The sequence below is a fragment of the Oncorhynchus masou genome, chromosome 30 (genome assembly GCF_036934945.1).
Source record: "Oncorhynchus masou masou isolate Uvic2021 chromosome 30, UVic_Omas_1.1, whole genome shotgun sequence".
NCBI classification, from domain to species: Eukaryota; Metazoa; Chordata; class Actinopteri; order Salmoniformes; family Salmonidae; genus Oncorhynchus; species Oncorhynchus masou.
Window position 1 is genome coordinate 62,099,894 of NC_088241.1, and position 13,391 is coordinate 62,113,284.

General features: G+C 46.8%; 1 protein-coding gene across 2 annotated transcripts in view; it reads right to left on the reverse strand.

Moving 5' to 3' along the window:
- Window positions 1–819: 819 nt before the first annotated feature.
- The window catches only part of LOC135522918 (B-cell receptor CD22-like), a 32,726-nt gene continuing 20,154 nt past the window's right edge, over window positions 820–13,391 (reverse strand). Inside the window, exons 2-8 of one of the 2 annotated variants that reach the window (XM_064949622.1) lie at window positions 4,605–4,679; window positions 3,920–4,306; window positions 3,462–3,767; window positions 3,062–3,325; window positions 2,223–2,334; window positions 2,052–2,109; window positions 820–1,675 (exon numbers count right to left, since the gene is read on the reverse strand). In XM_064949622.1, the coding sequence (XP_064805694.1) occupies window positions 1,436–1,675; window positions 2,052–2,109; window positions 2,223–2,334; window positions 3,062–3,325; window positions 3,462–3,767; window positions 3,920–4,306; window positions 4,605–4,653 (1,416 nt within the window). In that variant the 5' untranslated portion in view covers window positions 4,654–4,679 and the 3' untranslated portion in view covers window positions 820–1,435. Of the gene's footprint in view, window positions 1,676–2,014; window positions 2,110–2,222; window positions 2,335–3,061; window positions 3,326–3,461; window positions 3,768–3,919; window positions 4,307–4,604; window positions 4,680–13,391 lie in introns of both variants that reach the window. The other variant, XM_064949624.1, reaches the window with a different exon arrangement.

Below are 13,391 nucleotides of genomic sequence, written 5' to 3' on the forward strand. Positions count from 1 at the left end.
ACAATGTTGCTGATCCATTCTCAGTTTTCTCCAATCACACCCGTAAAACTATGTAACTGTTTTAAAGTCACCATTGACCTTATGGTGAAATCAGTGGAGGCTGCTGAGAGGAAGACAACTCATAATAATGTCTGGAACGGAGCAAATGGAATGGAATCAAACACATGGAAAACATGTTGGATGTATTTGGTACCATTCCACCTGTTCTGCTCCAGCCATTACCACGAGTACGTTCTCCCCAATTAAGGTGCCACCAACCTCCTGTGGGTGAAATCCCTGTGCAGTGTTTTTCCTCTCCGGCGACTGAGTTAGGAAGGATGCCTGTATCTTTGTAGTGATTGGGTGTATTGATAAACCATCCAAAGTGTAATTAATAAACTCACTACGCTCAAAGGGGTTTTCAATGTCAGATTTCTTTTAATTTTATCCATCTAGAAACAGGTGCCCTTCTTGTGAGGCAATGGAAAAGCTGGTTATATCTGTTTGAAAGTTGCTGCTTGACTGAGGGACCTTACAGAAAATTGTATGTGTGGGGTACAGAGAAGAGATAGTCATTTAAAAATCATGTTAAACACTAGTATTGTACACAGAGTGAATCCATGTAACTCATGAGACAAGTTAAGGACATTTTTACTCCTGAACTTATTCAGGCTTGCCATAGAAAATGTGTTGAATACATATTGACTTTCAGCTTTTCATTTTTATGTCTAAAAGCATAATTCCACATTGTGTGGAGAACAGTGACACAAAATCTCAATGGAATCCATTTTCATGAGATGTTAAATGTTGGACCAATAAGACCAAAAGATTTCATGGAAATTGAATGTAAAGGTTTTAATTACAGTGCAATTAATAAACAACCTGAAATGCAGTCTCAATTGTTTCTTCGATTTAACACTCAACATAAAAACTGAAACAATTACATCTAAATAGATATAAACTGAAAATAGATAAAATTGTTATTCTGGGAACTGCACAAAAGATGAAGATAAACAGTGACTAGTAGATGTTAACACCATTCTGCCATCATGTAGACTTCCTGCACCAACTTCCTGTCTTGTATCAGACCACTGTCTCTCCAACTAACTGTGTCGTCTCTCCTCAGTCATCATTGACTTTATATGGTCTTAAACTGCCTTCAGTGAGCTAGTTGAACTCAGCAGTTCCTCTATACTGGAACCCATTAAACAGATGCTCTGTGAACTCAACACTCAAAATAAATGGTCCAAAATAAAGAGTAGCCTGCATCATCATATCACCACTATAGTAACAGTTAAACATTTTTCATCCCAGAACATTCTACAAATATGCAGATAATCAAAGAGCACACAATTATAAATGTAACAAAAGTACCATTAGAAACTAATACACAATTATTATACTTTACATAAAAACACTTAATACCCAATTGCCAAAATAATTAACCTCCACCTCATTAATTCACTTGTGCATAAAGCCCATCTAGGTAGTTAAGATGGGGTACCTGAGCCCTACTCCCAGTCACGTTGACTTCAGCGTACTCACTCTCCTGTCCCTGGACCCTGTCCTGGGCTGCATCTTTGGTCTGTAGTTTGGAGAAGTCTATGTCACCATAGTGGATCTCTTCAGGCTGGTCATCTGCAGGTTCCTCTCCGGCTGTGGCCTGGTTAGTACACACTGTCCCAACCGGGGAGTTCTGTGGAGAGAACACAGAGAGAGGAACTGGTGTTTAAGCTCTAAGTTCAGTAATGTGTAAAACTAAGGTCAGCAGGTTACACAACACATACTGAGTGGATGACAATGAAAATGTCAATTAAACTGACATGAGTAAAGAATTTCATTTTGTCAACAAATGAGCTCCAATCTAAACAAAACACTGTCAAAGTCCAACAACTATTCTGTTTTTATTCCATGTTCTTACAGGATGTGGCATTGCTTTCGATGTGGTCATCTCCTCCTAAACTTCCTCTGAAATGATGTTAACCTCATGGCTTTAAATAGTTTCAGCATTAATTCAATACTTCCTTAGACACACTTTGTAGATGGTTTTGTAAGTTGAGCCTTATTCCCACCTGTCCCTGTGGACTGTCTGTCCTTTCAAGTCCATCGTGGAGCCTCAAGTTTCTCCTCCTGGAAGACATTTAGAAAGGTATTCTGAATGCACTGAGAGGTTTTTCATATGCAAAAGCACAAACACAGCAGAAATAAAATTGTTTTGCGTTGATGCCAGGAATAGTTCTTACCATACAAAAAGACTGATCAGGCTGATAAGCAAAATGACCCCCAGAGTTCCTGCTGCAACCCCAGAAACCAGAAACCAGAAACCAACCCCTGAGGTTTTTGAATCTTCTTGCCCTGAAAATAAAGCACATATTATGGTCAATTCTCACAAAAAGATCTCTCAAGTACACTACATGACCAAAAGTATGTGGACACCTGCTCGTCGAACATCTCATTCCAAAATCATGGGCATTAATATGGAATATAGAATGTCATTGTATGCTGTATCGTTAAGAATTCCCTTCACTGGAACTAAGGGGCCCAGCCCAAACCATGAAAAACAGCCCCAGACCATTATTCCTCATCCACCAAACTTTACAGTTGGCACTATGCTTTGGGGCAGGTAGTGTTCACCTGAAATCCGTCAAAACCCAGATTCGTCCGCCGGACTGCCAGATGGTGAATCGTATATTCAACACGCCAGAAAACAGATTTCCACTTCTCCACAGTCCAATGGCACTGAGCTTTACCCCACTGCAGCTGATTCTTGGCACTGCACATCGTGATCTTAGGCTTGTGTGCGGCTGTCCGGCCATGGAAACCCATTTCATGAAGCCCTCATCAAACAGTTCTTGTGCTGCCATTGCTTCCAAAGGCAGTTTAGAACTCGGTAGTGAATGTTGCCATCCTACTGCCAATGTTTGTCTACGGAGATTGCATAGCTGTGTGTTCGATTTTAAACACCTGTCAGCAACATGTGAGGCTTTAATAACTGAATCCACGCATTTTAAGGGGTGTCCACATACTTTTGAATATATATTGTATATCTAACCTACGATTGTGTCCTTCGTGCCCATTTTACCTTTTATAGCCAGCTGCACTTCATTTGACTTCCCACAGCCGTGACTATTTCTTGCTTCACAGTAGTACAGTCCTCCATCACCAGTCACATTGAGGGTGTAACTCTGTCCAGATGCTACCTGTGTTGTTTTACCCTCACTGATCTGGAACCAGGTGAAGTTTGTCACAGGAGGGTTGGCTGTACTGCTGCAGGTCAGATTAACACAGCTGCCCACTGATACTGAATCAGCAGGACTGATGGAGACCGAGGTGTCCTTAGGAGAGACTGAGAGAGAGGGGTTCATTTACAATGTATCTGGATATGGTATATTGAATAGTCTCATCAAAACCACTCTATTACAATCATCAGTGAAAACATGATAGAATGATCTATTCTTCAGGAACCGGTGACTAAATCTTACATGAAACGTTAAGCATCATGTTATGTTCTGTTGTCTTGTTGCTTGTCCCTACTGGGTAGACTGCAGTACAAGTGATGTTCTTCTCATGATGAAGGTATGATGGAGTGAAGGTCACCGTGGAGAGAACTGATTTGGTTTGGTCTGGATTCTCCTGCAGTTGGTTCTCAGTTGTGAACTGTGTTGGGAGAGTCCATGTCAGCTCAGGGGGGTGTTCAGGACAGGGAGCGACAGCAGAGCAGTTCAAACTGACAGGGATCCCTTCCTTCACCTCACCTGAGACAGTAAGGATGGGACTGGAAGGCAAATCTGTAATACATTGTAGATAAATATATTTTCTGCACTAATAGTTCAACTGTCCACTTGTTTTATCTTTGATGCAAGGAATTCAACTTTTATCTTTGATGCAAGGAATCTAAACTGGAAAAAAATTGTTGGTAAAAAGATAAATTGTCTCTTACCACTGACATCTATTTCAACAGACTTATCTGGATCTGTTGCACGGTATGGTTGACTCTCAATCCTGACGTAGTATTTATCAGTGTAATTGGTGGTTACATTGAAGAAGACTGTGGTGCAGTTCATCTGGGAAATGTTTCCAGTTATCTCCCCTTGATATCTGTTGACCAACTTACTACTGTTAAATATCACTCTGTCCGGACGCTCACGAAAGTTTGAGTTTTCTTTAATCCACACACCAGAGGGTAGTATTGCGCTGTTAAATGTATACTTATTTTGGTGAGGAATATCAAATGAACATGGGATTTGCACACAGGAGCCAGTCAGTACATCCAGTCTATCTGGCATTGTGGTGATCAAATCTCGTTGACCAAAACAGACCAAAACACCTGCAACATAAAGGACAACATCAGGGAGGTAATATGATCTTTTCAGTACAGTCACTCTCTCTCTGCAGCAAAAAATATGAACTCATTTCAATGTACAGGTGATTCCTGATGTCACGACTCCATGTCCTAAACTGGATCATGAACATATCTGGAGCACAATGTTTGAATCCAGACTATTAAACTATGCTTTTCTATACATTGAGACAGATGGGAATACAGCTCATAGTATGAAACATCATCCCTTGTACTTATTCCTCTGTCTGATTCATAACTAGTTGTTGTTGTGTGTAAGACTCACCTGATATAAAGAGGACAATGAGAAAAAACATGTTCTCAGGACAAGCCATGTGAGAACTCACACACTACTGATCACCTGAAACAGTACAAACATACACACATTTAGTAACTCAACACACTGCCCCTCCTTACCTTCAGGCTCAAACCCAACACCCGAGCACTCCATTCTCCCACCCCTACAGGAGGGCAGCTCCCGCTCAGGCTGTCCAAGCTCTTTTCTGTCCTGGCACCCCAATGCTGGAACCAGCTTCCCCCTGGGACATCAGAGACTGTAACGTTCTGTGCTTCACGGAAACATGGCTCACTGGAGAGACGCTATCCGAAGCGGTGCAGCCAACGGGTTTCTCCACGCATCGTGCCGAAAGAAACAAACACCTTTCTGGTAAGAAGAGGGGTGGGGGCGTATGCCTTATGGCTAACGAGACATGGTGCGATGAAAGAAACATACAGGAACTCAAATCCTTCTGTTCACCTGATTTAGAATTCCTCACAATCAAATGTAGACCGCATTATCTACCAAGAGAATTCTCTTCGATTATAATCACAGCCGAATATATCCCCCCCAAGCAGACACATCGATGGCTCTGAACAAACTTTATTTAACTCTTTGCAAACTGGAAACCATTTTTCCGGAGGCTGCATTCATTTTTGCTGGGGATTTTAACAAGGCTAATCTGAAAACAAGACTCCCTAAATTTTATCAGCATTTTCGATTGCGCAACCAAGGGTGGAAAAACCTTGGATCACTGTTACTCTAACTTCCGCAACGCATATAAGGCCCTGCCCCGCCCCCCTTTCGGAAAAGCTGACCACGACTCCATTTTGCTGATACCTGCCTACAGACAAAAACTAAAACAAGAAGCTCCCACGCTGAGGTCTGTCCAACGCTGGTCCGACCAAGCTGACCCACACTCCAAGACTGCTTCCATCACGTGGACTGGGACATGTTTCGTATTGCATCAGATAACAACATTGACGAATACGCTGATTCGGTGTGCGAGTTCATTAGAACGTGCGTTGAAGATGTCGTTCCCATAGCAACGATTAAAACATTCCCTAACCAGAAACCGTGGATTGATGGCAGCATTCGCGTGAAACTGAAAGCGCGAACCACTGCATTTAATCAGGGCAAGGTGTCTGGTAACATGACCGAGTACAAACAGTGCAGCTATTCCCTCCGCAAGGCTATCAAACAAGCTAAGCGTCAGTACAGAGACAAAGTAGAATCTCAATTCAACGGCTCAGACACAAGAGGCATGTGGCAGGGTCTACAGTCAATCACGGACTACAGGAAGAAATCCAGCCCAGTCACGGACCAGGATGTCTTGCTCCCAGGCAGACTAAATAACTTTTTTGCCCGCTTTGAGGACAATACAGTGCCACTGACACGGCCTGCAACGGAAACATGCGGTCTCTCCTTCACTGCAGCCGAGGTGAGTAAAACATTTAAACGTGTTAACCGTCGCAAGGCTGCAGGCCCAGACGGAATCCCCAGCTGCGCCCTCAGAGCATGCGCAGACCAGCTGGCAGGTGTGTTTACGGACATATTCAATCAATCCCTATACCAGTCTGCTGTTCCCACATGCTTCAAGAGGGCCACCATTGTTCCTGTTCCCAAGAAAGCTAAGGTAACTGAGCTACACGACGAGCTGCACTCACTTCCGTGATCATGAAGTCCTTTGAGAGACTAGTCAAGGACCATATCACCTCCACCCTACCTGACACACTAGACCCACTCCAATTTGCTTACCGCCCAAATAGGTCCACAGACGATGCAATCTCAACCACACTGCACACTGCCCTAACCCATCTGGACAAGAGGAATACCTATGTTAGAATGCTGTTCATCGACTACAGCTCGGCATTCAACACCATAGTACCCTCCAAGCTCGTCATCAAGCTCGAGACCCTGGGTCTCGACCCCGCCCTGTGCAACTGGGTACTGGACTTCCTGACGGGCCGCCCCCAGGTGGTGAGGGTAGGTAACAACATCTCCTCCCCGCTGATCCTCAACACTGGGGCACCACAAGGGTGCGTTCTGAGCCCTCTCCTATACTCCCTGTTCACCCACGACTGCGTGGCCACGCACGCCTCCAACTCAATCATCAAGTTTGCGGACGACACAACAGTGGTAGGCTTGATTACCAACAACGACGAGACGGCCTACAGGGAGGAGGTGAGGGCCCTCGGAGTGTGGTGTCAGGAAAATAACTTCACACTCAACGTCAACAAGACTAAGGAGACGATTGTGGACTTCAGGAAACAGCAGAGGGAACACCCCCCTATCCACATCGATGGAACAGTAGTGGAGAGAGTAGCAAGTTTTAAGTTCCTCGGCATACACATCACAGACAAACTGAATTGGTCCACTCACACAGACAGCATCGTGAAGAAGGCGCAGCAGCGCCTCTTCAACCTCAGGAGGCTGAAGAAATTCGGCTTGTCACCAAAAGCACTCACAAACTTCTACAGATGCACAATCGAGAGCATCCTGGCGGGCTGTATCTGTCATGTCTTATTATGTCTTGTTCCTGTTCTTTCTCTTCACTCTGTCTCTCTCTGCTGGTCTTATTAGGTTACCTTCTCTTTCTCTCCTTCTCCAGCTGTTCCTCATCTCCTCTAACTACCTCGTTCACCCTTTCCCCACCTGTTCCCTTTTTCCCTCTGATTAGGACTCTATTTCTCTCTTGTTCCTGCTACTTTCGGTGTCAGATTCTCGTTTGAGTTTCTCATGCCAGAAGCAAGCTATCGTCTCGTTTGCTTCATCCTTGTCCTAACCTGTCGGAATCTGCCTGGCAGGTGCATCCTGTACTCAGCTAACTGACTTTCGTTTGCACTGTGTCCAGTTCATCTGATGCTACGTGTGATCAGGTACCACTGTTCCTCTACGACCCGCGCCTACCCAGAGCGACCTGCAGCCTGTCGCCGCTAACCCAGCTATTCTCCTCTGCTGCTAAGAAGGGGACTCTCTTGATAATTATCAGAGGGACTTTATGTTTCATTTGTCGCCCTCTCTGCGGGTTGTCTATTTTTCCCATTATCTACGTCTGAAGAGGATTTATGTCTTTCCTGTGTTCTCTTTAAAGAACTCTGTTTTTGTTAAACCGCTTTTGGGTCCTCACTCAAGTGTTTAACAGAAGAATCTGACCAAGATGGACCCAGCGACTCCGGATCCTTTTCACTCAGCCGTCGAGATCCAGGGAGCGATGCTAGGCAGACACGAGGAGGAATTGTCTGCTGCTCTACATGCCGTTGAGACCCTGGCCGCCCAAGTCTCCGACCTCACAAGACAGATTCACCATCTCCGCCTCGATCCACCGGCCACTTCCAGGGCTTCCGAGTCTCCGGAGCCCAGAATCAATAACCCGCCGTGTTACTCTGGGGAGCCCACTGAATGCCGCTCATTCCTCACTCAGTGTGATGTGGTGTTTTCTCTCCAGCCCAACACTTACTCCAGGAGCACAGCTCGCATCGCCTACGTCATTTCTCTCCTTACCGGACGGGCTCGTGAGTGGGGCACGGCAATCTGGGAGGCGAGGGCTGAGTGTATTAACCAGTATCAGGACTTTAAGGAAGAGATGATACAGGTTTTTGACCGTTCTGTTTTTGGGGAGGAAGCTTCCAGGGCCCTGTCTTCCCTATGTCAAGGTAATCGATCCATAACGGATTACTCTATTGAGTTTCGCACTCTCGCTGCCTCAAGTGACTGGAACGAGCCGGCTTTGCTCGCTTGTTTTCTGGAGGGTCTCCTCGCCGAGGTTAAGGATGAGATTCTCTCCCGGGAGGTTCCTTCCAGCATGGACTCCTTGATAGCACTCGCTATTCGCATAGAGCGACGGTTTGATCTTCGTCGCCGAGCTCGTGGAAAGGAGCTCGCGTTCTCCGTTGCCCCCCTCTCCGCATCACTGCCCTCTTCTTCCGCCGGCTCGGGTTCTGAGCCTATGCAGCTGGGGGGTATCCGCATCTCGGCTAAGGAGAAGGAATGGAGAATCACCAACCACCTCTGTCTCTACTGCGGCTCCGCTGGTCATTTTGTCACTTCATGCCCAGTAAAAGCCAGAGCTCATCAGTAAAGGGAGGGCTACTGGTGAGCGCTACAACTCTGGTCTCTCCTTCAAGATCCTGCACTACCTTTTCGGTTCATCTCCGCTGGACCGGTTCATCAGCTTCCTGCAGTGCCTTGATAGACTCTGGGGCGGAGGGCTGTTTTATGGACGAGACCTGGGCTCGGGAACATGACATTCCTCTCAGACAGTTAAGGGATCCCACGGCCTTGTTCGCTTTGGATGGTAGTTCTCTCCCCAAGATTCAGCGTGAAACGCTACCTTTAACCCTCACTGTCTCTGGTAATCATAGCGAAACCATTTATTTTTTAATTTTTCGTTCACCTTTTACACCTGTTGTTTTGGGCCATCCCTGGCTAGTTCGCCATAATCCTTCTATTAATTGGTCTAGTAATTCTATCCTCTCCTGGAACGTCTCTTGTCATGTGACATGTTTAATGTCTGCTATCCCTCCTGTTTCCTCTGTCTCTTCTTCACAGGAGGAGCCTGGTGATTTGACGGGGGTGCCGGAGGAGTATCACGATCTGCGCACGGTGTTCAGTCGGTCCAGGGCCACTTCTCTTCCTCCGCACCGGTCGTATGATTGTAGTATTGATCTCCTTCCGGGAACCACTCCCCCCCGGGGTAGACTATACTCTCTGTCGGCTCCCGAACGTAAGGCTCTCGAGGATTATTTGTCTGTATCTCTCGACGCCGGTACCATAGTCTCCTCCTCCTCCTCTCCCGCCGGAGCGGGGGTTTTTTTGTTCAAAAGAAGGACGGGTCCCTGCGCCCCTGCATAGATTATCGAGGGCTGAATGACATAACAGTTAAGAATCGTTATCCGCTCCCTCTTATGTCTTCAGCCTTCGAGATCCTGCAGGGAGCCAGGTTTTTCACCAAGTTGGACCTTCGTAACGCTTACCATCTCGTGCGCATCAGGGAGGGGGATGAGTGGAAGACGGCGTTTAACACTCCGTTAGGGCACTTTGAATACCGGGTTCTTCCTTTCGGCCTCGTAAACGCTCCAGCTGTCTTTCAGGCATTAAGATGGATCCCGCTAAGGTCCAGGCTGTCATTGATTGGCCCGTTCCTAAATCACGCGTCGAGCTGCAGCGCGTTCTCGGCTTCGCGAATTTCTATCGTCGTTTCATCCGTAATTTCGGTCAGGTGGCAGCTCCCCTCACAGCCCTTACTTCTGTCAAGACGTGCTTTGAGTGGTCCGTTTCCGCCCAGGGAGCTTTTGATCTTCTCAAGAATCGTTTTACATCCGCACCTATTCTTGTTACACCTGACATCTCTAGACAGTTCGTTGTTGAGGTTGACGCGTCAGAGGTGGGCGTGGGAGCCATTCTTTCTCAGCGCTCCCTCTCTGACGGCAAGGTCCACCCTTGCGCGTATTTTTCTCATCGCCTATCGCCGTCGGAACGTAACTATGATGTGGGAAACCGCGAACTGCTCGCCATCCGCTTAGCCCTAGGCGAATGGCGACAGTGGTTGGAGGGGGCGACCGTTCCTTTTGTCGTTTGGACTGACCATAGGAACCTTGAGTACATCCGTTCTGCCAAACGACCATATGCGCGTCAGGCTCGTTGGGCTCTGTTTTTCGCTCGTTTCGAGTTCGTTATTTCTTATCGTCCGGGCTCAAAGAACACCAAGCCTGATGCTTTATCTCGTCTCTTCAGTTCTTCAGTAGTCTCCACCGACCCCGAGGGGATTCTCCCTGAGGGGCGTGTTGTCGGGTTGACTGTCTGGGGAATTGAGAGGCAGGTAAAGCAAGCACTCACTCACACTCCGTCGGTGTGTTTGGATAATGATAGGTGATGTGGACACCAAGAAACTTGAAGCTCTCAACCTGCTCCACTACAGCCCCGCTCGGCCCTCCTTTTCCTGTAGTCCACGATCATTTCCTTTGTCGTGATCACGTTGAGGGGGAGGTTGTTGTCCTGGCACCACACTGACAAGTTTTTGACCTTCTCCCTACAGGCTGCCTCATTTTTTGTTGGTGATCAGGCGACTCCAGGCGATTGTTGTGTCATCGGCAAACTTAATGATGGTGTTGGAGTCGCTCAGTCATGGGTGAACAGGTAGTACAGGAGCGGATTAAGCACGGATCCCTGAGGAACCCTCGTGTTGAGTATCAGAGAGGCAGATGTGTTTTTGCCTACCCTTACCACCTGGGGTGCGGCTCATCAGGAAGTCCAGGATCCAGTTGCAGGGGGAGGTATTTAGTCCCAGGGTCCTTAGCTTAGTGATGAGCTTTGAGGGCACTACGATGTTGAACGCTGAGCTGTAGTCAATGAACAGCATTCGCACGTAGGTGTTCCTGTTGTTCGAGTAGGAAAGGGCATTTTTGAACGCAATAGAGATTGCGTTATCTGTGGATCTGTTGGGGTGGTATGCAAATTGGAGTGGATCTAGTGTTTCTGGGATGATGGTGTTGATGTGAGCCATGACCAGCCTGGCTACAGACATGAGTACTACGGGTTGGTAGTAATTTAGGCAGGTTGCCTTGGTGTTCTTGGGCACAGGGAATATGGTGGTCTGCTTGAAGCATGTAGGTATTACAGACTCGGCCAAGGACAGGTTGAAAATGTCAGTGTAGACACTTGCCAGTTGGTCAACGCATACTCAGAGTACACATCCTGGTAATCCTTCTGGCCCTGCGGCCTTGTGAATGTTGACCTGTGGAATCCCTTTGTCGTCCATAATATTTTGCAATCTCTGCCACATCCGACGAGTGCCAGAGCCGGTGTAGTAGGATTCAATCTAAGTTGGATTCAATCTTGCAAGGGCTGTAGCTTTTGTGGTGTGATGGGTAACGATGCTTCGTGGGTGTCAGATTTTGATGTGTGCAGAGGGTCCCTGGTTCGAGCCCAGGTAGGGGCGCGGAGAGAGACTGAAGCTATATTGTTACATTGATGTTTGAAATTTGCTGCTTGACTGAGGGACCTTACAGATAATTGTATGTGTGGGGTACAGAGAAGAGGTAGTCATTCAAAATCATGTTTAACCAACATAGAAGTGTGTTCATCAACAGACATTTTAACGTAACTTTAGGGGCATGGCATCTTATAATGGTGATGAACCCAAATTCACTGCTGGGAGGGGGAGGTTTTTCTCATACTCTGATCAAACCCCTGTAAAGTGTGTAGGTGCAGGAGGTTCCCCCATGTTTTGCTCCACATAAAAATGGGATGAAAGCCCTTCATCTAGTGTTAATCCAAATGCCCCTGTAGATGGTCTCGCTGAGCTGGTCACTCAGCTAGCCCGGGAAATAGGTAGCTCAATTAGGGAAGAACTACAGAGTGGCAGGTCCAGTAAGCCACCAGTAAGTACAGAAAAGATAAGTGATCATCATTCAGAGTCAGTAGGATGTGTAGATCTCAGTCAAATTAAGTTCATCATGAAGATGGGCAGAGTGCAAGTATGGAGAGACTCATTCACCTGCTTGAATGTACCTTAGAGAAGAGCATACCACCTGTTATGGTTTCACAGACACAGGCCAAGGCACCATCTTTCCCCACCCAGCCCTTCAGGCGTAGGGAATGCAGGGTTTGTGGCTCAACAGATCACTCCACTGTGATGCACTGTAGACATGAGAACCTGTGCCTCCGGTGCTTTTCCCCAGATCGTTGGAAGTCAAATTGTCCTAAACTGGGGGAACGTTATGTCAATCCCGGTGGTGAGAGACGCCCACCACAACAGCAGAGAAACTCACCACCACAGCAGCAACCGTTAAACTGACATGCCCACAGGTGAAGGGGGGAAATGTGGGTGTTCAACTGTCTACCCCCAAGAAAGAATTTGATGATCTCGAGAAAACGTATAAGACTTTGTGCTCTGATGCGAAAGAAGGAGAGCAAATTGTTATGTTAGGTTCACAAGAAGTTGAGGCTTTTTCAGATTTGTTTTACACCTCTGTGTCTGTACATGGGAAAGTACAGCTTAAGGGCATGCTTGACACTGGGTCTATGGCCTGTACATTGAGTGAACATGCGGTGCAGAGACTTTTGGAAGCAGGTGCCCTTCCTCAGCATTATCAGCCTCCCGCAGAGTTAGTATTAGTGGGGTGTGGGGGGAAGAAGACCTCAACAAAGTGTTTCTATGATTTGGACATGCAAATCTATGGGATTGATGTTAAAGTGCCCACTCTAGTTGTTCCTGGACAGCGTGATGATCTCAGTCTGGGATCGAATGTCATTAAGCATCTATTGCATGAGATGAAAGGCACTGACGAATACTGGAAGCTCGTCAACAACATGGATGGCCAGACCCACTCACCAGAGGGTGAGCAGTTTCTGCAGATGATGACAAGTGTCACAAGATGGAAGGGACAGCAAGTCGATGGCAAGATTGGGACAGTGAAGCTCACTCAAGCTGTGACTCTTTCGCACAAGACTGAACACTTAGTTTGGGGTAAACATCCTAAAAATGTGGCATGGTCTCCAGGCAGCACTGTAATAGTCGAACCTACCAGGTCAAAGGTCATGCCCAGAAACATACTCGTGGGTAGAGTTATTACACCCATGTGGGGAGATGGCTGGGTCCCTTTAAAGGTAGTAAACTGTTCTGACAAACATCTCACCCTAAGACGTAACATGAAGTTGGCAGATGTGTCTACATGCTTGGCTGTTGAGGATGCAACAATCTTTCAGGGCCTTCATGAAGTGAGGAAAACCCCAATGGAACAGAAGCAGGATGACAATGGCTGCCACAATCTGAAACAAAGACTGTCTGATCTA